Genomic DNA, 26,210 nt, shown 5'->3' with positions numbered 1-26,210 from the left:
AAAACAAGTCATTTATTGCTTTATCATGTTGGCTAGCTAATGTCCTCTCTTTGCTAGTTAATGTTACTTCACTTTGTCGGGCATGATTTTTTAGCCAAAAAACAGGCTGTTAACAGGCTGTTTCATGTTCTTCCTAAGATTGTTAAGCGCAATGTCAAAATGTTTCAATATGAAAGGATTCATATGAAAGGCAGTGACATCATCGCACTGGCAAGCCGCCTCGCACAACCTGTAATGTCGGCCGTATGAGTTAGAATATATTTAGATCTTTAAATTAAAATCGTTATTAATTTCTTTAGCCTCACAACATTGTCCAATAATACTGTTCTTGTGTCTAATTTTTAGTTAAGCAGGATTTGAGATACAGACCATAAAAAAAACAGAATTCACTTTTTTCTGTCTCTTTCTCACCCGCTGCGATTCTGGTGTTAATAAAACATGTTTACAAATGCAGAAATATTTTATGCATCAAAGCCTTTACTGAAGATATTACTAATAGCATTAATAATGAATGACCTTGGACAAGCTGTAAACTCAAAGTATTACGCTGGTCCACATTCTTTGTAACCGTCATTTTAAACGAAAATACTTTATTTTTTCATTAAAATAAAGTAACACCACAGCATTTCATTGATCTAACTATCAAGGACAGGACATTAGCTAGCCAGTATGATAAAGGAATAAATGACTTTTTTTTGTTTATTTCTTTAGCACATTTATTTGAACATTTCCATCGATTGTACAAGCACTGAAAAACTGTCCAATCCCTAGTTCGGCGGGCATTTTCTCTTACTATAACAGACATAAAAACTCCCTTGCTTTTAACAGAGCGTTTCATAATTTCTAACAACGAAAATGATTTAAACTGCGACACTTTTATCATTCAACGAGAGCTGGGAAGAAAAAACTTTCAGAGAAAATGTTTCAGGTGTGAAGAACATAGATCCCCAATGCAATTTCAACCAAACCTGTTCCCACAAACCCTGCCCCCACTGCAATTAGAATATACACAAAGCACTGAAATCTTTCGAGCTGATGATCAGGTGTTTCCGTCAACACCTTCCAGCAGCACTCCCGTGCCCAGACGAAAGAGAGACACAAGACAAGCCCACCAAGAGTGCGAGTGAGCCAGAGCGCGAGCCCGAGAGAGAGAGAGGGAGAGAGAGAGCGAGAGAGGATTTTAGATGAAAGGCAGCAATCTCAATCAAGCCCAAATCATAATTGAACCCATTCAGAGCCTACATTACATTTTAGCATTTCATTTTGAGCAGAAGACCCTCACACCTGAAGAAGGCTTGTGTTTTCTCTCTTCTCTTTTAAGCATGTGTACAATGCTGTACCACAGTTTAAAATAACTAAAAGTTTAAACAGTATCAACTAAACTCCATTAATATAAGTATCGAGTGGTATTAAATAAATACAGATTTTTAGTATAGATTACACTGTTCTAAAATGTATTTAAAAAATAAAAACAATTACAATCTAATCTTTCCACATTTGATCCCAAAATCCGAAGAAAAATAAATCTAAACGTGGAGAAAGCTATGCTGAAAGTTTATTAAGATACTTAGAACACAAAGATAACGATTTACGTTGCATTTTTCTGATTGTAAATCAAATACAGTCTTATATGATAGCCGATGACTTGTTTGAGCCATTTCAGTCTGGTTTCCACTTAAATCATAGCACTGAGACTGCTCTTTTCAGGGTTTTGAATGATTTACACAGACCGGCACCAGTGGGAGCATGCCCAGAGCGTAAAAGAAAATGCCTGACGAACTAGGGATTGGACAGTTTCCAAGTGCTTGTACAAACGATGGAAATGTTCAAAAAAATGTGCAAAAGAAATAAACAAAAAAATAATTTATTCCTTTATCATATTGGCTAGCTAATGTCCTCTCTTTGCTAGTTACTTGTGGCTGTTTCTGCGTAGCATAGCAACGAGTGACTATATTCTCAGGCAGGGGAACGTAAACAGCTTAATTTTCGTGTTAAATAAATGTTTTAAATTAAAATTCATTCTATACAGCAATCACATATTTGGGGACCATTTCATAAAACTTTGATGCTTAAAATGTTTAGGAAGAAATGGAAGACTGGTGTGCATTTTTTCTTTAAACTACCAAGACCAGCCATATACAGTACAGTTTACTTACAGTAATATGTTTATGTTCTCGTTTATGACCTTCAGATGCGTTATGCTCCTCTTCTTTTTATGCTCAGCTACTAACATTTCCCTTTAGTGGTAAAATTTCATATAAATATTCAATACTAAGTGGATTAAAATGTGCACAGTAAAGAGATTAAATGATTAAATCTTTTCACTACCAACCAATGCACCACGAGTGCCCCAGTCGGTCATTTTGGCCAGCCAATCACGTACCGCGGTAGGGCGCGGTGGCGCACGCGTAGTTGCCCCGCAGTACGGGTTTGTACCATGCATTTTGAATGGCTGCATCTGTACATATAAATATTCAATACTAAGCAAATTAAAACATGCACAGCAAAGAGATGAAATTATTCAATCTTTTCACAAATGACCAATGCACCATGAGTGCCCCTGTCGGTCATTCTGGCCAGCCAATCACGTACCGCGGTACAAAGCAGTGACTTGTGGGTAATTGCGTGTGGTACGGGTTTGTACCGTGCATTTTGAATGGTTGCATCGGTACATTTCTTTGCTGAAATTTAATAATAACAAAATTTTTTTGTTATTATTTTTGTTATTATATTTTATAAATATGCTGCCTGCCAGTCAGTTAAGAACAGAATCAGTTAAGGACAGTACCACTGATAGACAAAAAAGTTTGCCAGCAATTTAAATAATTTTGTGTTGCTACAGTATCAAAAGCAGCTTTAAGAAGCATAAGGATATCTACTGTATACTATAGCTCCTGAGTCTGAGGCAATAAATAAATCATTCAAAACCCTGAAAAGAGCAGTCTCAGTGCTATGATTTAAGTGGAAACCAGACTGAAATGGCTCAAACAAGTCATCGGCTATCATATAAGACTGTATTTGATGTGCAACCACACATCTAAGGTTTTTTCTATCTAACTCCTGAGATAGAAATGGTCAATCATTTTGTCAGAATCCAAGCCTGGTGTTTTCCTATAGGAGTAATTGACACAGTCTTTAAGGCATTAAGGAATGTATACACTGTGATTTACCTAAAACATGATACACTGGAAAAATCTACTGTATGTTGTACATAGCACTGATTTATAAGAAAACAATGACATCCTCTTTTTCTAAATGGTTTATGACTTTACTTTAAATTTAAAGGATCCATTGCCCACTATCAGTGCCTCTACAGGGAGCAATGTGCACACTGTAAACAACAAAAAGGCTAGGAACCTCATTTTGCAATGAACAGCTCTTGTTTAAAGTGATATTATACATGTCATGAAATGGAGAAGTATTTGAATGTATTTCATGCCAGTTCATGCCTCTCCTTAGTGCTGCCATTAGTCTATCACTTGTTTTTGTGTGTATGTGTGCCTCCTGCAGTTTTGTATACTAACAATGGCTGACAGTGTTACAGTATATTATCTTTTTTTAACAGATCCACTAAAAGAGGTCACCAGGAAACATTCCTTACTAGCAAAAAACAACATGGATAAGGTATCTGAGTATTAACTGAATTAATGCATATAAGACAATCTTAAAAACATCATTACTAAAGAAAGAAGAGACTAAACAATGGTTTGTGCATGATGCATGGTATGTAGCATTAGTCCAAGTCATAAACAAGGGGCGAATGTGTAGCCAGAACTGTGTGGGTATAACTATAAAAAATGCAAATTATAATTTTTGAAATAGCACACTAAAAAAATATTTAAATTGGGAAAAACATAGAAAAACTCAGTCAAAATTAAATGCTGTAAATTTGTCTAATATAACCAGCCAAAACACATTCAATAAAACACTTAAATGTATAGATTTAAAATATTAATGGCAATGAAATATAATTTATATGCTTTGAAATTGTTCTTCTAAATTACATTTTCATTTAATCATTTACTTCAGTATTATCAGCAGTGAACCGACTTATAAACATAATTTGATTTCAGCTTCTATTGTAGCGTTAAAATAACAAGTTATCTTTGTTCTCTGGCACAACAAAGTAATTTTCTGGTGACAAGCTTCAGAAAAACATTGTAAGTGCCAAGCTTCTGTATTTTACAGACTTGGGAAAATGAGAGCAAGGGCAAGCCTGATTGATGACCTGTTGCTGCTTTGTTTGTGCTGCTGAATTCTGGATCACCTTTCATTTCTTGAGAGAATTTAAGTATAGCCACATAAAAACAGTAACATACTGAATCACAAAAATACTATAGACAATATAGAGAGCATTGGAAATGGAATAATAATTGTGGAAGTGCTTTTTGAAAAATGGAATTTTGAAGTGGCAAGAAGATGTAGTTCTGTGATTTCAGAAATGTATCCCAAATGTATCCCAATGGGGCAGAAACAGTAGTACAGAAAACGGAGGGATATAGTGCTTACAGGTCTTTTACGATTTCTTGTTTTCAATTATCTTACAGACAAGCATGAGGGAAGCAAAAGACAATACTGGAAAGTAAGTGCTTTTTAATCTGTGTACTAAGATACAGTATAAGAAACGTTTCTGTGTATAATTACAAAAAACAATTACACCTCTTTTCAATCATATGTTCTGAATTATTTTTTCCTCTTTTTTTCTCATGAGGATGTGATGAGTATAAATGTACTGATTAACTGATTCTAAGCTGTAAGATTAGTGAGGTGTTTCCTCCTTGGTTGATATCCATGCGCATTTCCAAATCCCTTATTTCCAGTAAATCTATAGTTTATAGTTAGATTAGAAAGATTATAGAAAGATTATCCCCACAGGCTTGGGCATTGGCTAGGATTCAAAACCAGACACAAGGCTATCCCAATGAATAACTAATGCCTCACATTGAAGAGGTTACAGTATGCAATCACAAGTTATTTTCAGAGAAATTCAAAACTACTGACATCTTTTTTAAAACATTTAAATTTAAATACAATATATTTTTAGAGCCAATATATATATAATATACAGATAAAAACATTCAGAACATGCATTAGAACCCATTGACGTGTTAGAGTAGCTTCCCTTTTCTTTGCTGTACCACAGTGTAGCTCTTTTGTGTGATACACTGACCAAAAACACTTGTGGAGCATTTGTGTTGGTGAACAACAAGAGATCCTAAAGTCCTGAGCAGATCACACCTCAACAGTTGACCCCCTCCTCTTCTTGGGCGTCTAGCAGTATCCTTTAACCTACCAGCTGATGTCCAATAAGGCAGAAAATAAGGTGCTATATCCCAGGATATTACGAAAAGATAAATACTGACTTTAACAATGTGCCTGTTACTTGAAAACAAGAAAAATAAATACTTTTAAATGAGTAACATTAATATTAGCAATATTTTTGAAAGTTTAAAGTGGTTACAACTGTATTAGTCCCTATTCATCTGCTTGAAATTAATAAGAATACACAAAGAAATTAACAAACACATTAACACTCAAGTAACAGTGAGATCCAGTCAGCAAAGCAAATTAGAAATTCTCCCAGATTCTTTCTAATATGTCTCCTTTTGCATTTTTAGGAACAGAAAGCGCCAAGGTTGCACATTCTTCATGTTCGTTTTATTTCCTTCCACAGGACATATGTACGGGTTTCACAGACTCTCTGTGAGGGGGAGACTAAGGCTGTTAAGCAGAGAAAAATCCAAATCCAGAAGGCCCTGAGTAATCTGAAAATTCCTTGTAAATTGGTATGGTTTTTATTATTTTTTATTATTTGTGTTGCAGAAATACATATTCAGTGTAGTTTGCAAAATACAAGTACAGTAAGTTACTGTAAGCATCATACAAAAAACTGCATTGTTACATCCCAGTGTGTGGTCTATGTGTGTTTTTGTTATGTTCCACACTGCTGATCCTTGATTGTTCTCCCTCCTCCGTTGACCCACCATTAAACCACTGTTCCGTATGACATAATCATCAATCAGCTTCTCAGCCAATCAGAGTGCATCTTATTCAGCATATAACATGGAGGTTTTCTGAAGGAAGAGGCCTTTCGTTTGACTTCGGTCCCGTTTTGCTTTGCTTTGCTTTGCTTTGCTTTGCTTTGCTTCAACTTTTGTGTTCTTTTGTACCCTGTTCCTGTTGATTACTCTTGTTTTCCCTTATTTGTATTCCTAGTTCACTTGTGTTTTTGTGTGAACTTTTGTGTATAAGGTTAGTTTAGGTTGTTGGGTACATTCTACACACTTAGTTGATTTTGTATTAGTACACTAGTTTAGTACGGGTGAGTGGCATTTGTCTTGTATGGTTGTTGGGTAGTCAGTGGAAGTTAGCTAGGGTGTAGGAGACGCCGAAGACCGTGTGTTTCGGGTTTTCTTTTGTAGTCAGGTTAGCTTTCCCTCATTTTCTTAGCCAGCTCCATTTTGTTTGTTATTTTCTTTTCTTTGGCACCACTCTAGTTCCTTACCCCTGTGTGTTATCGTGTCTTGTCAGTCACTTATTCAACTTAAAATCATCACTTCTGCATCCACCTTTGTTATCACGCTTCCTAGTGTCTCACCAGAACCCACCTGCATTCAAAAAATATCCTAAATGTTACACCCCTTTACCCCTAGACACTTGGGGTTGTAACAGCATCAAAATCACAAAGTTATTATCAGGAAAATAAAGACATTTTATTTTGTAGCAGGTGCATTGTCATGTTAGTGAAAAAATATGACATAAGAAATTTTCATTATGCTAGTTAACATTTGTCGTAGGGGTTTATTGTTGCTGTGAATGCTACAGGCATGTTACTCCTTTCCAGATTACATGGATGCAGTTAATAGATGAGAGGGTGGGGAATGGACAGGCTTTGGGGAAAATGGAGAGTACATAAAGTCTAATAAAAGAGGCAGAGCAGAAAGGGAAAAAGTGTATGGGAAGACAAATGAAACTAAGATTTTGCAGGCTTCTGCACTGTCTGAGATAAGGATCAGGGCTCTGAATTGGGTGCAAAACAGGCACCTTACAGGTCTTAATAGGGAAGGGACTTGAAGTATGAAATGAAGTAGAATAAGTAAATGGAAGAAGAGATCATTCAGTTTGAACCATGAAATTGTAGGTTGAGTTGGAATGAATAAATAGCGCTGGTGGAGAGGGTGACAGCCAAGATGGAGTTACAATATTTCATGCTGTTTTAATGATCCTTAGTGGTGATATTACAAATATCATAACAGGTTGCACTTTTGTTGCTGGTAAGTAGGTTCTTGCACTGTTGTTATTTACGTTAGATGCTTTCATGAGAGAAACATAATAGGAGAATGTTAAATTTAAATAATTCTGAATCTTCTTCTCTTTAAGGGACACACTTGAGTGGAGTAGGGTACACGATACACAGTTGTGATATCTCAGTAACTTTGCAATTAATTTACACTATTTAATAGCCTAATAATTATCTGTCAGACTAACACACTGTTTTTTATCATGCTCTTTCTCTTGCTTCTCTCTTCCTCAATCAGGACTGTGTCCCCTCTATCGCCGTGCTGGGCTCAGGGGGGGGTCTGCGCGCTATGGTGGCTTTCATGGGGACTTTAACTGAGCTGGGGGCTCAGAACCTGCTGGACACCATCATGTACCTGTGTGGAGTGTCAGGATCTACCTGGTGAGTCTGAGAGACTGGGCTCTGGGGTCCAGGTTTGTGCCAGGTGGATCTGTGGAATCAATATGAATTCTGAAGGTTCGCATAAAGCAGCAGAACTTCTAATTCTGCTCCAATTCTGTAAGATATAAGGATTGAGCTCCGACTTTTCTCCTGGTCTCTACTCTTGTTTATGTATGAATGCAGGTGTTTGACATCTTTGTACCGCAACCAGACCTGGTCCTCTGAATTAGAGAAGGCAGAGAAAAAGATGGTGCAAAGACTCACAACTGGCTCGTTTGACTGTCTAAAAGCATTGGCAAGAATTATGGAGGCAGAAAAGGATGAGAACTTTTCCATCACAGATGTATTTGCATCTACAATTGTGCACGACATGGTGAAGCAGGTCAGCAGTCCTTCCTGCCTGGGTTTCTACCATCTTTGTCATCATGTACTTGTGTATTTCTGAAAGTCTTTCTCTCTCTTCATTGATGCTTCTGAGTAAAGTGTACAGTTTAATGTGGTAAATTGTAATTACTAAAGGTTTTATTTCCCTACAATATATCTTTGCTCAAAATTGAAATTCACTTTTTATTTTTACTTAATTTTCATTAGTGCACACCATTGATGTGTACAATAAAATAGGAAAGGATATAGAAACAAATTAAAGGACATTCTGGGATATTTTATTATGATTTGATGCTATAGCAGAAGTTTCATGCTTAAGGTGATGTGACCTTACTATTCAAGACAAGTAACTCTAAAGGGAGAACACAATGAATCTAGATTTTTTTTAATTAATAGAGTTGAAAACTAACCTTTAGATAATCTCTAATTGTATACAGCTATGTGAGCCCCACTGAAGATCTCAGAGACCCTCCAAACCTGGTGGGAGTACTTGGGGAATACCATTGCTGGGTCTTCACTACATTATATTTTTTCCAGGTGGATGAAGAACATTTTTCTAAGGAAACCGATGATGAAATGAACAACCCTTACCCCATCTTGGCAGTTGTGGACAAGGAGCAGAGACAGAAGGATGAATACGATAGAGGTAAGATACATGATGATGGATGAACATAAATCTTATTTAAAATCCTGCAGAAAGGCCATATACGGTATTACATATTTTATAGTAAATGTTAAATGTTCACAGACCGCATCGCTAGCACCTAATCTGATCTGAAAAATTATGACCAACCAGCTGCTACTGGTAAAGGTAAGGAAATGATCATTAGAGCTAAACTATTAGGCTATTAACAATTCAAAATAATTTATATTTTAAGAAACTGCCAATATGTATTTAAAAAAAATGAAGGATTGTTTAACTTCTTTGATAATTGAACCCATGGACCTTGCTTTCTGTGTAAACTATTATTTGCTCTATGAAATAATATATGAAGTCAACAGCCCTGGCAGATTATACCAACAAATCATAAGAGTTTTCTGAAGTCTGAACTTTTCTGAAGAAAAATATTATTTTTTATTCTAGTGTTATTTACCCATGTTTTCCCTTCAACCAAATAGTGTTCCTCAATTAGTTTGCGATTAAAACTATTTTCTGTTCTCTTCAAAAATAACTTAAACTAAAAACCAATAAATCCTTCTGTCTCCTGGTAAAACTCAATAATTCCTTCCTTGTTTCTCTCACGCTACACAATATAAAAGATAACAGTGTGCCTTCTGTCACGATCGTTACTCCTCCTCTTAAGGGCGCTCCAGCCCTTCCTCGTTCTGTCCCATTCCCCACACCTGTTTCTTATTCGAGCTCCTCTTTAGTTCCACCTTTAAAGCCAGACGCAGGCGATTGCCCGGGGCTTCTCATTGAATCCCGTTTCATGAGAGCCCAGGGTCCTGCCGCGTCTGGCTCCGTTATGGTTTTAGTTTCCTGTTCCTGATTCCTTGTCCCGCCGGTCCCGACCCGGTTCTGGTTTTTAACTACTTTGGATGGATCCCCTGGTCTTGGACTTTGCCTTCCGTTTTGGATTTCCCTTTTGGATTTATGCTTGGATTGTTTGCCCCGGACTCACTTCCCCCGGACACCAGCGCACCTTGGACACGCCCCCCTGTCTGCTGACCGACTCCTGCATGATATTTTTCCCTATTGTTTCTTCACCTTTCGGATCGTGTCATCCACATAGGGCCCAGAAAGAACTGTTCCTGACAGAATGAGAAGCCAACACTCGGGCCCCGCGGACAGCACATTGGCAATATGGACTCCAATCCAATTTATTTTTTGTTTTGTTTAGGGCTTCGGAGCCGCCCTGGAAAGGAGGGGGGTACTGTCACGATCGTTACTCCTCCTCTTAAGGGCGCTCCAGCCCTTCCTCGTTCTGTCCCATTCCCCACACCTGTTTTTATTCCAGCCCCTCTTTAGTTCCACCTTTAAAGCCAGACGCAGGCGATTGCTCAGGGCTTCTCATTGAATCCCGTTTCGTGAGAGCCCGGGGTCCTGCCGCGTCTGGCTCCGTTATGGTTTTAGTTTCCTGTTCCTGATTCCTTGTCCCGCCAGTCCCGACCCGGTTCTGGTTTTTAACTAATTTGGATGGATCCCCTGGTCTTGGACTTTGCCTTCCGTTTTGGATTTCCCTTTTGGATTTATGCTTGGATTGTTTGCCCCGGACTCACTTCCCCTGGACACCAGCTCACCTTGGACACCCCCCTGTCTCCTGACCGACTCCTGCATGATATTTTTCCCTATTGTTTCTTCACCTTTCGGATTGTGTCGTCCGCATAGGGCCCGGAAAGAACTGTTGCTGACACCATCTCCTCCTTAAATACCTGAGGCAGATGATTTCCTCCATTGTGTCCAAACTCCTTAATTTCTTTTTCTTTTCCATTCAACCAAGGGCTGTTTGGGAATTAGAGATTCATATCCTTCAAACTAGCCATGCATACTACCATATACTTTAATTTTATAAAGGGTATAAACAATTTTTATGGACCTCCAACCAGGATGTTACAGTTCTCATTTTCAGTACATTTTTCATATACTCAACAACTACAACAAAAGTTGGACAAGGTATTACATTAAAACAACAAGAATATTAATTTTATCTATTAACTAACAATAATAATACCATTTAATATTAGAAAAATAGACACACAAGAGTGGCCTCAGTGCCTTCAAAATGGGTTTAGAGAATAGCAGGGATTTAGGGATGAAAGAGTTTTTCTAGTTCTGGTACCCTTTCTCACTTCACTCTTCTTCTGCTCTTCCTCCTTTTCTCCGTGTCTCTTCCCTTCACAGGGGTCTGGTGTGAGATTACCCGCCATGAAGTGGGGTACTCTGGGTATGGAGCCTTTGTGGAAACACCATTCTTTGGGAGCCGTTTTGCAGGAGGGAATGTGGAGGAGCTCAGAGATGAGATGGACATCCTGTACTTGCAAGGTCTTTCTTCATCTTTGTTGTTACACTATAGATGAAGAAAAAACTCCACTTGGATGCCAAAGCCTTTGATACACACAAAAGATTTTTAGGCCAATGGAGGAACTTTACCATATATTACTATTGGACTTCAGTTTATTGTGTTGGGCTTTTACATAATGTTTGGTAATGGTGATAAGATATTCCATGTGTTACATTTGCATTAGGAAATTAGGGAAATTAATAATTTTATAGGGATGGCTGTTCCCAGGTACTCCTAAGTTATCTTGAATGGAAGAGGTGCCCATGGTGACTCCACTAACCGCTGACCACATAATCTATGTAAACTTTTGGTTCACAGAGAAGGGTTTCTCAACTCCCATTGCAGAAAAACAACAGAAACAAAACTCATCCTGAAACTAGGTTCACACCTCCCCCTTTCTCTCAATGACTGACTTGTTTTCAAGTAATCTTCTCTATTCTCATGCTGGTTTTGACTTCACACCTTTCTTCACCCCTCTCCACTTTGCGTTTTCTGAGTGGCCTCTCTGCCTCTCTGCCCCCCCTTCCTCCTCTCCTCTCCCAGCTTTTGTTCTTCTGTGCTATTTAATCTTTGCTGTCTGCCCTGTCTTTCTCACACCTGAAGAAGAATTCACAGCCGGAACATTGTGTTTTCTCTCTTCTCTTTTCAGCATGGAATAAACCTATTACTTGTTCCTTTGCAATTTAGGTTAAAACAACTATCCTTTTTCTGTCTCAGAAACGGCCTTGTTCATAATACCAGCCTTGTACTAACTGCTGGTAAAAAGAAAATGGCTTTGAGTGAGTGAGGATTTCCACTTTTACTTATTGGGTTAAAACAGGGACCATCAGCACGGTCTGTTTGGCATGTAGGCTTCTATATATCAGGAACCATATATGTGCAGATTTTCCAGCTCCGCTACAAGAAGTGATCTATTACACACAGGTAGTGAATTAAATAGTCTGATTGTTTCCATGCTGTGATTAAGTGACCTCAAACCATTTTCATTGCTCTCTCTCTGTTTTTTACTATTTCCTCAGGACTATGTGGCAGTTGCTTCGCTGACTTCCAGTACATTATAGGTATAATTTTAATATCTTGTAAGTAATGAATGTGCTGTATGCTCTCCCAATCTGCATCTACAGATGCACCCATTCAGAATGTGCAAGGTATGACAAAAGTACAGTGCAACAGCTTTTTAGTTTTCCAAATAATCTAATATAGGACTGCAGCACTCTGTAGAATCCTTAATATACTGTGGGTCTGCATGTGTTCTTCACAGTTCATCGTATTTTAATAATAAAAATCAAATGTGTATTAACCCATTAGTGCTTTCCTGAGCTATTCATACTGTACAATAATATTAATTCGTAACATATTTTTTCTATTTAATGCAATGTAATTGTGAATAAGTAGTAATGTATTATTTATTATTAATACTGTGTATAATGAGATAATTTTATTTTAGATTTTGTCTTAACTATATTATATATTGGTTTTAAAAACTTTGTATTAAAAGCAAATAAGCATAGAAAACAGGAGCAGTTGGACAATGACTTTAACTATGCTTAATTAAAAGTATTTTAAGACTGAGGCAATAAGTGAGCCAGACAGTAGGTAAGAGAGAGAAAGAGAAAGGGCAGTGGCTGGGAATTGAACCCAGGTCAGAGGCATAGCAGGTGAGAACTCCACCACTTAACCAAAACATCACCTTGCTTTACAAACTAAATTAAAAATTACAAGTGTTTCATTTTCCATTACATTGCAAATAAGCCTTATATATAGTATATAAATATAGATTGTATAACCAACACACAATTAAAATGTACTGGAACAAGTAATAGGTTTATTCCATGCTGAAAAAAAGAAGAAAGAGAACACAACGTTTTGGCCGTGGAGCCTTCTTCAGGTGACACCTGAAGAAGGCTCCATGGCCGAAACATTGTTCTCTTTCTTCTTTTTTTCATCATGGAATCAACCTATTACTTGTTCCTTTGCAGCCTACGCATGCTGACGCAGCTACCCACCTGAACTATTAAAATGTACTGTTATGTACTGTACTTAGAAAACCTTAAACTGTTTAAGCATTTGTCTGATTTTTTATGTTGCAGAATGGATTTGCAATCAGTTGTTAAAAGGGAACACCGAAGAGACTAAACAAAAGAAAGATATGAAGGCCATTCAGGGTGAGTTTTTGAACCTGGGAAGTATAGAACAATTTGAAGAATTACAGCCAAACTAAAAGGTCATCCTCACCTAAATTAACACAAGATACATTTATTAAACATAAATTGTGCACAAAACATATACCAGTCTGCCTGAATACAGGCAGCAGACCTTACTGTGAGGGTTATCAAAATACAAGGTATATAATCCCGAAGAGATGCAAACACAAAGAGATACACAACAGAGAATATATTTCAATATATCGTTCGGCTATACCATATCTAATCAGTGTCATTACCCACTGTTAGACTAGACTCGGAAGTAAATACATTACTCATGAATTAAATTGATAACAACTTGTGTTGAGGTAACAATTAAATTCTCAAGACGCAACATAGAACATGGGGTTTACTTATCCACTGTGTATGGATTTGGATTTCCTGGCACAAACACCAAAACCAGCTGACAGGCTCTGTTGCAAACTCTGTCCCAGCAGTCATCCAATGGGCGTCATCTCGGCGTCCTCTGGCTACCAGCCACGGACGGAGGAATCTAACTGCGGCGCGCAGTGCAGTCGTTGCTCCCAGGGGTCTACTAGTAGTCTGGCTGACTGGTAGAAAGTCTCTATGCACAATGTGTGACCGCGGGTCCTCGCAGGTCATTCTATTGCACGGGAAGAAAACTGGTTCGTTCCCGGTCCAGCGCTGCTTCTGAATAAGCTATTCAGGTTGTCTATGAGGGTCCAATTGTAGGCTGCCATAATCAAGCGGAGCATTCACGTTGGTCGTTGCAGAATTCTGAGTACGTCCGGGATCCTCGGCCTCGCGCTTAGAACAAAGTCCAAGTCCCAGTGCAGACAACACCGGTTGTCACGTGATTGTCTCTGAGGGTGCGCGAAAATGGCCAAGGAGAGCCCTGACCTGAGCTTGTGCTACCTTTTTGACCAAGACACAGATGTGTGATGATTGGTTGAGAGTTTGGCGGGCATTGGAGACCCACGTGGTGTTACCACGCCCTGCCAGTCCCTGATTGGTTGACCAAAGTGAGAGATGAGTCACTTACTCCTGACACTTAGGAATGCAGTCCAGATTTTCTCTGGAACTCCCTAGACAGATAGGTGCCAGGGATGACCATTGATCATTAGCTAAGTGCATCCCCATTTGGGAGTTGTTCCTTATCAAAAGAAAACACCTTAAATCGGCCTGCATGAATAACTTCTCTGTGGCTGCACCACAGAGATGAAGAGAGAGATGGGGCCTCATTTAGGAAAGCACAGCAACACTTAATTCTGTCTTATTAACAAGCATTGCCACTACAATGTAATGAGATAAACTTTAAATTGCAGATGAACATCATTATTTATTGGATGTGAAGGTACTTCTTAAAAATTCTGAGTGAGTCAGATTTCACTGTGGATTAAATAAATAGGTTGTTTCTGCAGACCATTGGATTTGAGGTGCTGTATTGAAGATTAGAATGAGAGTCAGTAGGATTTTTTTGGATAGTGTTGTTCATGAGGAGCTTGAGAATGTGATGGAAATGTCTAAGTATAATATACTCTTAGCTATTTCCCTTGCAAAAATATTGAGACCTTTGCACAGATTTCACGGTTTGTTGATTTTAAGCTTGCACCCACAAAACTTTGAAGTAGCAATTAATATCGTAATACTCTGCTTCACAAATTAAAAGCAATAAATGAAAAGAAATAAGTAAATAGTTAATTTTAAAGAAAATAGAAAAGTTTCAGTTTACAGAAAAATTCCACCAGAGCCTCACAACATTGTCCAATAATACTATTCTTGTGTCTAATTTTTAGTTAAGCAAGATTTGAGCCCAAAAAAAGATTCACTTTTTTTCTACAGATGCAGCCATTCAAAATGCGTGAGGTATTTCGCGGCATACCCCGGTGGGCGTGTCACAGTATCACGCGGTATGACGCAGTTAACGTGGTGTCACGTGGTTAACTATCCGGCGTCGCCTTGTAAAACCGCCAGGGGGAGCTTAACCTCTCATGTACAGCATTTGAGCCTTTAATTTTGAACTGTGTATTACAGCATGTTAATCATCAGTCATTAAAATGTTGGTATATTTTATGAAAGCAAGATTGCTCAGTTGGACAAAAGTACACAACCTACCTTTATCAGAAATATCAAAGCCTTTACTGAAGATATTACTAATAGTATTAATAATGGATGACTTTGGACAAGCTGTATACTCAAAGTATAATTTCTTTAGCACATTTGTACAAGCACTTGGAATCTGTCCAAGCCATACTTTGTCAGGCATTTTGTTTTACTTCAACGGGCATAAAAACTTCCTTGCTTTTAACAGGGCGTTTCATAATTTCTAGCTACGAAAATGATTTAAAATGCGACACCTATCATTCAACTAGAGCTTAAAATATCACAAGGAAAAATACACACCGGTATTCCATTTCTCCCTAAACATTGTAAGCTTCGAAGTCTTTAACTAACGTGATACCGGAGTCAACAAGCATACTTTTAGAATTTGATTAAAAGGGAATATAATATGGAATCGCGTATCTCAAGAATTTAATAACGGTATGATTATATCCGTGTACTGCGGCAGGGCTGTGTAGGGCTGTTTCGCCTGCTTGATCATGCGAGCTCTCATGTAGCCTACTGGTCTAGGTGCATGACTACCAACTGGCAGGTTGTGTGTTCGAATCCAGCTGGTGCTGGACTTTTCTTTTAACAAACATTTCTTCGAAAAAATAGGTAAGCGATATTATGGACAATCAGTTGACTTTTATATTTCAAAATATCGCAACATGATCGATATTTGTGATATTTTGAACATATCTTCCCTTCTGACAGCGGTTCCTGCTTCTATTGTGTGTGTGTGTGCAACAGTAAATTTTTATAGAGAAATGGAGGCTGGACAGTATGCGTTACAATATAAACATTTATATTGATTTAAATCGTGTTCTGATTTAAATCGCAAACGCGTGTTTAATTATGTGTTTTTAATCATAATCAGGCTAATGCATTTCTACATTTTCTGTATAAACCAGCTTAGAGGTTCATACAGAAAGACAGCTTGTGTTTAAATTGAGTGTAAGGTCATTTATGCTTCTAAAGTCATGGTCAGTATTATTGTACTGTGCTGTACTGTGTCACATTATTTTATAGCGTTTTTATTGCGTTATTAAATCCGGTGGCGCTGTGTTAGTTTCCTGACTCACATTATTTAAACTACCACACTGATCATTCATCTCTAAATAAACTTTATTTTATATAGCGTTTTAAGCGATTAGGTAATTAGATTGCTCATAAACCTAATCGCTTTTTCTACATAAACACAGCGTGATTGCTCTCTGAAAATGCTTTTCCTTTATTTTTAAAGTAGGCTCAGATTTCAACTATAGATCGTATTATTATAAACTTTCTTGGAAAAATGTATTTTATGTAAACCATGTTTGCTATTAATTCATTTAGGGCTAAAATACATTCATTGTCTTCCAATCGAGTCAAGTTGACATTGGAAGCCTGCCACACCCGGACTGTTAAACCAACGCATTAGCACGTCAAAGCCCATTGAGCCAGTATTGGCTTTAGTATCCCCCCCTTCTCCCCTCAATTCAATTCAATTCAAGGTGTTTTATTTGCATGACAGATGGGTACAAGCAGTGTTGGGTATGTATATTGTAACGCTTACAGCAGACAGGCACTGTGTAGGAGCCGACGCACCAGAGCAGCGCCTGCATTTATAACTTAGTTTTTAAAATTAGTCAAGCAATACGAAGCATCTCCTTTTACTTAGTGCCTGAGCATACTGCAACGCATGTGAAGCCCATAAACGATATTAATTTTGGAACTTAAACATACAGTATATGGCTGGTCTCGGTACTTTAAAGAAAACATACACACCAGTATTCCATTTCTCCCTAAACATTTTAAGCATCGAAGTCTTTAACTAACGCGATACCGGAGTCAACAAGCATACTTTTAGAATTTGATTAAAAGGGAATATAATATGGAATCGCGTATCTCCAGAATTTAAAGACCAGACAATCGCAAACTCGTTTTCAATAAAATTATTTTATTCATTCAGCAGTTTGTGAGAGGGACATCCAGCAGGGAGAGACACACACACCGGTTTTCATTGACAACATTGTTTTTTTTTCAATTCCTCTTGTCTAACAGGAATGTTTTGTTTGTGGACAGACTGTTAGACAAGAGGAAAAGACCGCCTCCTCCTACGAAGCATTTCGTTGATCCGATCACGAATTCTTTTCCAGTCGTACGCAGCAAGGGTTGAGAATCTCCGATTCACCATCGTACTAATGGTTTCCCGGAGATTGCAAGGCAAGGCACTTTTGCCTCTGGACCCATCGAAATTTACAGACGTGGTCCACCCCCAGTAAATTTCAAAAGTCACAAGATTTCGGAACACGAGGGCGGCGTAGCGGTCGGCTCTTGCTTTCCCGTCTATGCCGATGCACTGCAAGTACAACCCCCCCTCCATCTCCTGGGTGATGGGTAGCAGTTGGACATCTGGGAGAATTATTCGTCCCACTGGCATCTGTGAATTCCGCTGTGCTTCCTGGGGGGAGATAGCCGGCGGGGACAGCATCAACAGAGTCCTGCGCGGTGGTGAACTGAGAGGCCGGGATGGAGTGTCCTGAGGCGGTGTGTGCTCTGCGGGGGGCAGAGCTTCAGCCAGGCATTGCAACCTGCGCGGCGGAGAGAGGCACTTTTCAGGAGACAGCTGCTCAACTGTTTGACTGCTGGAACATACTGTCTCCTTCCTCTGCATTTTCAGGAGTGTCTCTAGCCTCCCAGTCCTCCCCAGTAATGCATCGTACTGCTCCCGCTGCTGCCGAAATGTCTCCATACAGGTGCTGCTTCTACAGGTTGGCACCCTGGCCAGTGGCCGAGAGCAGAGACCCACGGCCTGTGGCAAAATAACATAATTCATGTAAGAAATAAAGTCACACAGTAGTATTCATCAGTCGCGGAACAGAAGTCAAAATAAACTTTTCTTTTTTTCCGTCTTACCGCTTTCTTTTTTACTGTCCTTGTGGTAGATCGTTTCGCCCGTGCGGTGTTTTCTTGAAGAACAGGCTACTAAGAAATAATGATAATTGAATTTAAAATTCAAAACGGCAATAATACCTTGTAATATGCGCTGTAATCGCGTATTTCAGATGAAGTCTGCTGTATTTGCTTACCCTTCGCTCTTTGGAAGCTGGGGCGGCAGAAGCACCTCGTCTCTTCCCGTAAAAGGTCTTGGTCTCCATACTGTACTATGGTCGCTGTAGTGCAGGTTCGCAGTTTTTTTTTTTGCGATGGGAGCTCACCCAATCCCTTGGTGTCTTTTATGCTATATTCACCTGTACGGCTAGAGTGTGTTCATTGTCTTCCAATGAAAGGCGGGTGCCTTTTGCCGAAGTCGGGAGACATTGGGGGCTTGCCACACCCGGACTGTTAAACCAACGCATTAGCACGTCAAAGCGCATTGAGGACCCGGGCGCAATAGTTGTTTTGTCCCTTGATTTACTGATCTGCATTAATTAAATCTTGTCAGTCAGGTCTTTTTTTCTCTATTTCAATTGTCGTTTACACATGCACGACTTTAAAAGCTAGCATGACAGGTTTCGATTCACATTAGCTGGCGAGCCTTGTTAAAAAAAACAATGACAATGTAACATGCCACTGTTTGTTCATGAACAAAGTTATACTGAGATTTCCTTAGATACGTGATTAAAAAATAAATAAAAATTTGAATCTCCTGCGGAACACATTCCATAAGAATCAGCGGTTCTACAACATATATCGCCTTTAAAGGTGGCTTCTCAAAACGCTTTACGGGATAAAAACAACCAGAACAGCAGCAACAACAATATTGTATTTCATTGCACTTTGAAAACCAAGTAATAACTTAACTCAGTACGTGCAAACGTTTTGTATGTTGCTGTCTTGAATGCCTGCGTACCCATAAGTATCTTATTTGCCTTGAGGCCTGTCTACAGTATATTTGTCCCCCTATCTCCCTCAATTCAATTCAACTCAAGGTGTTTTATTTGCATGGCAGATGGGTACAATTCTTGTTGGGAATGTATACTTTGATATTTACACCCGGCGCGTCACCGAGGGAGCGTCTGCATTTATAACTTAGTTTTTAAAATTAGTCAAGCAATATGAAGCATCTCCTTTAGCTTTTAAGTCCCTTACGGTTTTTTCGTATTATATTCCCTATTAATCAAACTCTAAGAGTATGTATCGGCTTGTCAGTCAGGTCTTTTTTTCTCTTTTTCAATTGTCGTTTACACATGCACGACTTTAAAAGCTAGCAAGACAGGTTTCGATTCACATTAGCTGGCGAGCCTTGTTAAAAAAAAACAATGACAATGTAACATGCCACTGTTTGTTCATGAACAAAGTTATACTGAGACTTCCTTAGATACGCGATTAAAAAATAAATAAAAATTTGAATCTCCTGCGGAACACATTCCATAAGAATCAGCGGTTCTACAACATATATCGCCTTTAAAGGTGGCTTCTCAAAACGCTTTACGGGATAAAAACAACCAGAACAGCAGCAACAACAATATTGTATTTCATTGCACTTTGAAAATTGCATTTGAGCACGGTTTTTGACTTTCTTAAAATTGCATTTTGGGCGCGGACAGCACATACAAGGGTTAATGAACTGCGCCAAGAAATTTAAAATAGTTTTCTTTAGGTGTGAGGGTAGGAGTGGACCGCAGCAGGCATAATCAGCAAACCAGGAAAACAAAGAACAGGACAGGTGAGATGTGTAGCCAGAAAGCGAGTGATCAGAAAAAGGAAATGGATTTGTCAACTGATTGACCATAATATCGCTTACCTATTTTTTCGAAGAAATGTTTGTTAAAATAAAAGTCCAGCACCAACTGGATTCGAACACACAACCTGCCAGTTGGTAGTCACGCACCTAGACCAGTCGGCTACAAGAGAGCTCGCATGATCAGGCAGGCGAAACAGCCCTACACAGCCCTGCCGCAGTACACGGATATAATCATACCGTTATTAAATTCTTGAGATACGCGATTCCATATTATATTCCCTTTTAATCAAATTCTAAAAGTATGCTTGTTGACTCCGGTATCACGTTAGTTAAAGACTTCGAAGCTTACAATGTTTAGGGAGAAATGGAATACCGGTGTGTATTTTTTTCTTTAAAGTACCAAGACCAGCTATATACTGTATGTTTATGTTCCAAAATTAATATCGTTTATGGCCTTCACACGCGTTACAGTATGCTCCTATTCTTTTTATGCTCAGCTACTAAGATTTCCCTTCAGTGGTAAAATTCAATATCTACAACGGGCACAGTAAAGACGTTTACAGTAAGTCTTTCTACGACAGACCAACGGACCACGAGTGCCCCTGTCGGTCAACCAATCACGCACCGCGGTATCCCGTGTCATCATACCTGTGGTATCTGTACCGCGGTGTCTGTACCGCGCACTTTGAATGGCTGCATCTGTATGTCTTTCTAACACACTGCGATTCAGGCACAGAATGGTTAAAAAGAGGTCAGACAGACAGGGAGGAGGGGTGAAACTGTTACCTGTACTGGATAAAGTGGTTGGAAAATAGGTGGATTTACATCAATAAAAAGCTTTCCAATTTTAATGCGATATAGAAGATATTATTCATAATAAATTACCGGTCTGTAAACAGTCTGTAACCATCTGTGGACGGTCTGTAAACTGAAAATATATAGAGCAGCCATGTTGTTTATTGCCTCTTTTTTCACTTGGAAGAACATTCCAATGTTAATGCGACACTGAAGATATTATTAATAACCTTTTAAATCTGAAGCTGTTAACTCTACTTCACACCTGCATATCAAGATCATGGTTTCAAAATAAAAAAAACCCATCAAACCATAGGTTGGATGACAACGTCCTGATTGTTTCACAAGGATGTGAAATGTGACAATTTGTTGGAGTTACCATCAGGAGTAAAACGCCAATTTCCCACTGCATTCTGGGGAATGTTGTTTGGACAAGAAACCTACATCTTGTCTCCATCTATCACTCTCTCACAATTCATCATGCATGAATGAGTCAAATTAAACTAAAACATGTTTACAAAGAAAGTGGAATTCAGTAGTACTACCAGCTATGTAAATACATATATTTAGATCCTTAAATTAAAATCGTTATTAATTTCTTTAGATACGTGTTTCCATATTATATTCCCTATTAATCAAATTCTAAAAGTATGCTTTTGTTTACTGCGATAATGAGCGCAAGTATTCATGGAAAATGGTAATCACTTAACTCACTTAACTTTGAATGTTTTGTGATATTTAGAAATACCAACAAATTCAATATAGTGTCGATAATATTTATTATCAGTAATAACGACAGTAGTAGCAGTTTGAAATTATTTGTTGTTATCAATAAATGACTTAGCTTCAAACATATTGTGATATTTAGAAATATAAAAAATGTCAATATAGTGACATTTGCTATTTTAGTTTTTCAAAGAAACGTTTATTTGTTTCTTTGAAGCAGAATATATCCAAAGAAGGTGTACTACTTTCTTTAGTAGCACATGAATATAATTACATCATTATTAATTTCTTTAGATTCGCGATTCCATATTATATTCCCTGTTAATCAAATTTGAAAAGTATGCTTTTGTTTACTGCTATAACGAGTGTATTCGCAGAAAAGGTTAAAACATAACTTTTTACAAAGTATATAAACTTAATACAGTCAGAAAGAGCACGTAAAAACGTTTCCAAAATAAACACATGAATGGAATACTGGTGTGTATTTTTTCTTTAAACTACTAATACCAGCCATATACAGTTTACATAATATGTTTATGTTCCTAAATTAATATTGTTTATGAGCATGTTAAAGGCATGGTGAGATTCTCAAAACTTACTTTATATGATTGGAAAAGAATACGTGATCGGATTGACAAAATGCTGTTGTGTTATTTTTTGTCCACTACTATTGCACCATACACCATACCATACCATAGAGGCCATTAATCTAAATGTATAACTTGTCAAAATAATACTGTGTGCCTGAAATAATTTGTATTTGTAAAGCAAATTATTATGATGGCTTTACTATAAATTATTTTTTTATTTTTCTTTGCAGTTTTTGCTGAAATTTGACTTTTCACCCATGAAAGTTCTCAGTGTGAGCATTCAAGTTTGGATTTTAAATGTTCAATTTCATAATGCGTATATATCAATTTTAATTCAGTAAAATGAAAATGGGATTTCTAGGTACTAATTTTACAAAAAAATATGGATAATAAAATTTTAAAAACTCATACAGAAAAGAAAACAATAGTTATTTACAGATTTTTTTCTCTTGGCTATTATGTACACTGTCAAACATTTATGTGAAGCAAAACAGGTAAATACTGTATACAGTATATAAATCCAACAGCATTACAGTATGAACCAGTCTCAGTGAAGTCTGTAAGTAATGTTTTCTTTTTTTTAACTTGACTCTCCAAGCGAAATGTATTTCCTATGCAGTATGATCATTTATCTCCTCTTTGTCACTCTCAGATTTCAGTATTTCAGTTTCATTTAGAAATTATGGAATTTTGGTAAGTCATCATGGAATTATTTTTCCCTGAGAACAGAAACACATGGTATGCAATGAAACTAAGCAGCAATTAAACCAACATTGTAGCAATTATGTTTAGCAATTGTAGGAATTTTTAACCTCTTAATCCAATACAAGGTATCAGAGAAGCCAGAACCTATCCTGGCAAGCAACAGGCTCAAGTCAGGATATACCCTGGAAAGGTATATTGCATTGCAGGAAAAACATACTCACATAAGCACCTGTTTTTCCCAGAAGCCAGATGGGTCCCCGGCACTGAGAGGTAGCAATGTTAACCACCATTGCCACCCTTTTATATATAGCAATTATGTTCTATAAGATATGTTCTACAAATCACATTTAGAATACTGTGTTTCATAAAAAGAATGCAATAAATTTACGCAGTTTGAAATACTGCAATAACAAATCTTACTTATCAGCATCTTTAATCAAAGGATGTTCATATTCACATTACTGATGTCAATGTGAAAAGCTGGGAACCAAGCTTTTATCATTGAATTCAACTTATTGTATTTCCTTAAGGATTAAATCACGTGTACAGGTAAAAACCAGGTTCTAATGCTGTACTTCCTTTCTATCCCTTCAGATTCACTTGAAAAAATGGACCTAACACCTGATTTGTTCAAGAAAATCTTCGCTCTCATTTTAAGCTGGACATGGGGAACCAAGTACAACTTCCTGTATAAATACCCTGACACAGGTTAGAATATGAACAGCAGTGAAATACATGAAATGGTGATCAAATATTATATAGAAATATAGTATAATGTGTTAATAAAGCAGCATGCGCCGACCAGTTCTCAACATTGGCTTTTCTGATGTTCCTATAGTTATAGTTATAGTACAAGAGTGTTCAGTTGGAGATCAAAAAGACATGCTTATAATTTTTTTAATACTGATGTGAATCATCCTGAAACAACATTGTATAAACAGTGTAATAGAATACATGAAAATGATATTGTTTCTTAAGAAAAGATAAAACACACCTGTTATAAATTACATGATTATTATGAACACAAGTACCAAAGCAATGGCATCAATATTTTTGCCTTTTATTTCCTGTCCAGCAAAAACTCTCCCTGAATATCTGGTCAATAATGAGAAGATCTACTTGGAAGATGCTGCTATTGCCAATGATTGTGGCTACCCATTGGTTTTGAGGAATGACAGGAGAGTTAAGCTCATTCTGTCATTTGATTTTTCTAATGAAGACCCATTTTTGGTAAGACGCTGTATTAGAAATCACAATATTTAGCAGTTCAGTATAGTGAAGTCTTATACAGTATATAGGCTTACATGCTTTGCATCAAATCATCTTCTCCCTTAGCCAAGAATGAGATAAACTTATACAGTATGCAACACAATATATTAAAAGTTACCAACCACTTCTCACCTCTTTCAGTGTTGTGCAGTCGTGTATTTCTTAAATGGTTTTATTTTTTTCATGTTCAGAAGTGCAAGAGAAATTATGGCCTTATACAGTGTGACCGAGCATACTTTGATGAAATCATTACTAAACTAAAACAGTACAGACCTTTTGCTATCCTAGCTGGATAAAGCTGTTGATCTTCTCTCTGTGCCTTTTCCTCTCTTCTCTTTCCTTAACTCTTGACATACCCCCATCCCCTTCACAAACCTCTCTGCTGCACTCCTCTCTCTACTCCCATCCCAGACTGTCACTAAGGCAGCTAAATACTGTGAGAAGAACAACATTCCCTTCCCACCCATTCCACCAGTGACTAAGGAGGAGAAGGAGTGTCCCTTAAGCTGCTACATTTACAGTGCTGATAAAACCCCCACAGTCATGCACTTCCCTCTGTTCAACAAGGACTCCTGTGAAAGTAAGTGAATCAGACCCTAATCAAACCACTTACCTTGTCATCAGGTTTTCACCTCAGACACCTGGATATTCTGTACATCAGTTGTCAGTAGAAACATCTAATAGGTAATTATGTAATCCAGTGCAAAGAGACCAACAGAAGTAATGTGATCATGGGAAAAAATTATCTATCCAACCATCAATTTTTAATAACTTTACCCATCGTGGAGCTGGAGCCTAACCTTGCAGGCACAGGACATAAGGTGTGACTATACCTTTGAAAATGCTAGTCCAATGCTGGGCAGACACGCATTGTATTCAGGGGTAATTCAGAAGTGTCAGTTAACCTGTATAAGAATTGGCTTCTGAAGGTATCCAGTATAGCTTGTTAAAATAATTTGTGGAAACACCAGCATGTAAAGCAACACAGTGGTCTATTTGTGATGAGACTATCTTTGATTCAGACACAGGCAAGCAAAAGCTTAAACAGTTTTTGTCTTGAAAAGACAATGTATTTATTGTGATCATAATGATGTGAAGTTATTATCTTATATTTATAACTCTGTAACATTATTCTATAACATGTTTTTGTTCCAGTTTGAGTCAGAGATGCCAGTGCCTGAATTTGTCTTTTTGATTATTGTAATACAAAGCTGCTAGTATGACTAAACAAATGATCAAGTAATAGGTTTATTCCATGCTGTAAAAAAAAAGAAAGAAAACGCAACGTTTCGGCCGTGGAGCCTTCTTCAGGTGTGGGTGACATCTGAAGAAGGTTCCACGGCCGAAACGTTGTTTACTTTCTTCTTTTATTCAGCATGGAATAAACCAATTACTTGTTCCTTTATAGCCTATGCATGCAGACGCAGCTACCCACCTAAACAAATTATCTGTTATTAAAATGCAGAAGCATATCTCTCCTGCTTTAGCTTCCTCACAATAGATTTGTGTGGATTTTATAATAAAATTGAAAATACTGCTGCTCACCTTTTAGCTCTTTCTTTGGCTCCTGACTACATGGGTTTACTGTTACTTGTCTTTGGACTCTGGTCTCTATTTCAAAATTAGGTCCTATCCTGAGAGATTATGCTTAGTGTTTTGTCCCTCCGAGACTACAAAATGATCCCAGCCTTTATATGAGGTTACAGATCAATCGAAACTTTTACATCTGGTCTTCAAACATACCTTTTTATACTAATTTTCTAATTCTTTTAACAACTTGTACTGTTTAATCTTATTTTGATGTTTCTAATGTGTTTTGCTTTTGGTTTGACATATTTAAAGCACTTTAAATTGTCAAGACAAGAATGATTATTCCATCATCATTTTGTCTTCTTTCAGGCAAGGAAAAAATTGTTCAAATGAAGAAGATCTACAGTACATTCAACCTGTCATACAATGAAAACGAGCTTGATGATCTTCTGAATTTAGCTAAGAAGAATGTCAGTCTCAACAAAGATAAGATTATCACTGAGATAAAGAAGGCTGTGGGTGCAGAAAGAAAGAAGTGAAACCAATAAAACCTACACAATGAAAGATTTGACATTTTAGAGAACATTTTTA

General features: G+C 37.7%; 1 protein-coding gene across 1 annotated transcript; it reads left to right on the top strand.

Moving 5' to 3' along the window:
- The first annotated feature begins 3,615 nt into the window (after positions 1–3,615).
- LOC148815878 (cytosolic phospholipase A2 gamma-like) lies at positions 3,616–26,158 on the top strand. The gene is made up of 13 exons (XM_088904679.1): positions 3,616–3,624; positions 4,548–4,582; positions 5,675–5,786; positions 7,539–7,681; positions 7,865–8,063; positions 8,603–8,711; positions 10,908–11,048; positions 12,087–12,128; positions 13,158–13,232; positions 23,415–23,528; positions 23,896–24,050; positions 24,501–24,669; positions 25,989–26,158. The coding sequence occupies exons 1-13, from the start codon at positions 3,616–3,618 to the stop codon at positions 26,156–26,158; spliced, it is 1,473 nt and encodes a 490-aa protein (XP_088760805.1).
- Positions 26,159–26,210: the final 52 nt, after the last annotated feature.

Source organism: Atractosteus spatula, chromosome 24, assembly GCF_055471065.1.
Source record: "Atractosteus spatula isolate fAtrSpa1 chromosome 24, fAtrSpa1.hap1, whole genome shotgun sequence".
Taxonomy (NCBI): Eukaryota; Metazoa; Chordata; class Actinopteri; order Semionotiformes; family Lepisosteidae; genus Atractosteus; species Atractosteus spatula.
The sequence above is the reverse complement of the archived record's forward strand: the minus strand, read 5'-3'. Positions and strand labels throughout refer to the sequence as shown.

Coding starts and splice junctions, on each gene's coding strand:
- LOC148815878 (XM_088904679.1), top strand. Junction 11,049..12,086: donor GGACATCCTGTACTTGCAAG/GTCTTTCTTCAT, acceptor CTATTTCCTCAG/GACTATGTGGCAGTTGCTTC. Junction 23,529..23,895: donor GTATAAATACCCTGACACAG/GTTAGAATATGA, acceptor TTTCCTGTCCAG/CAAAAACTCTCCCTGAATAT.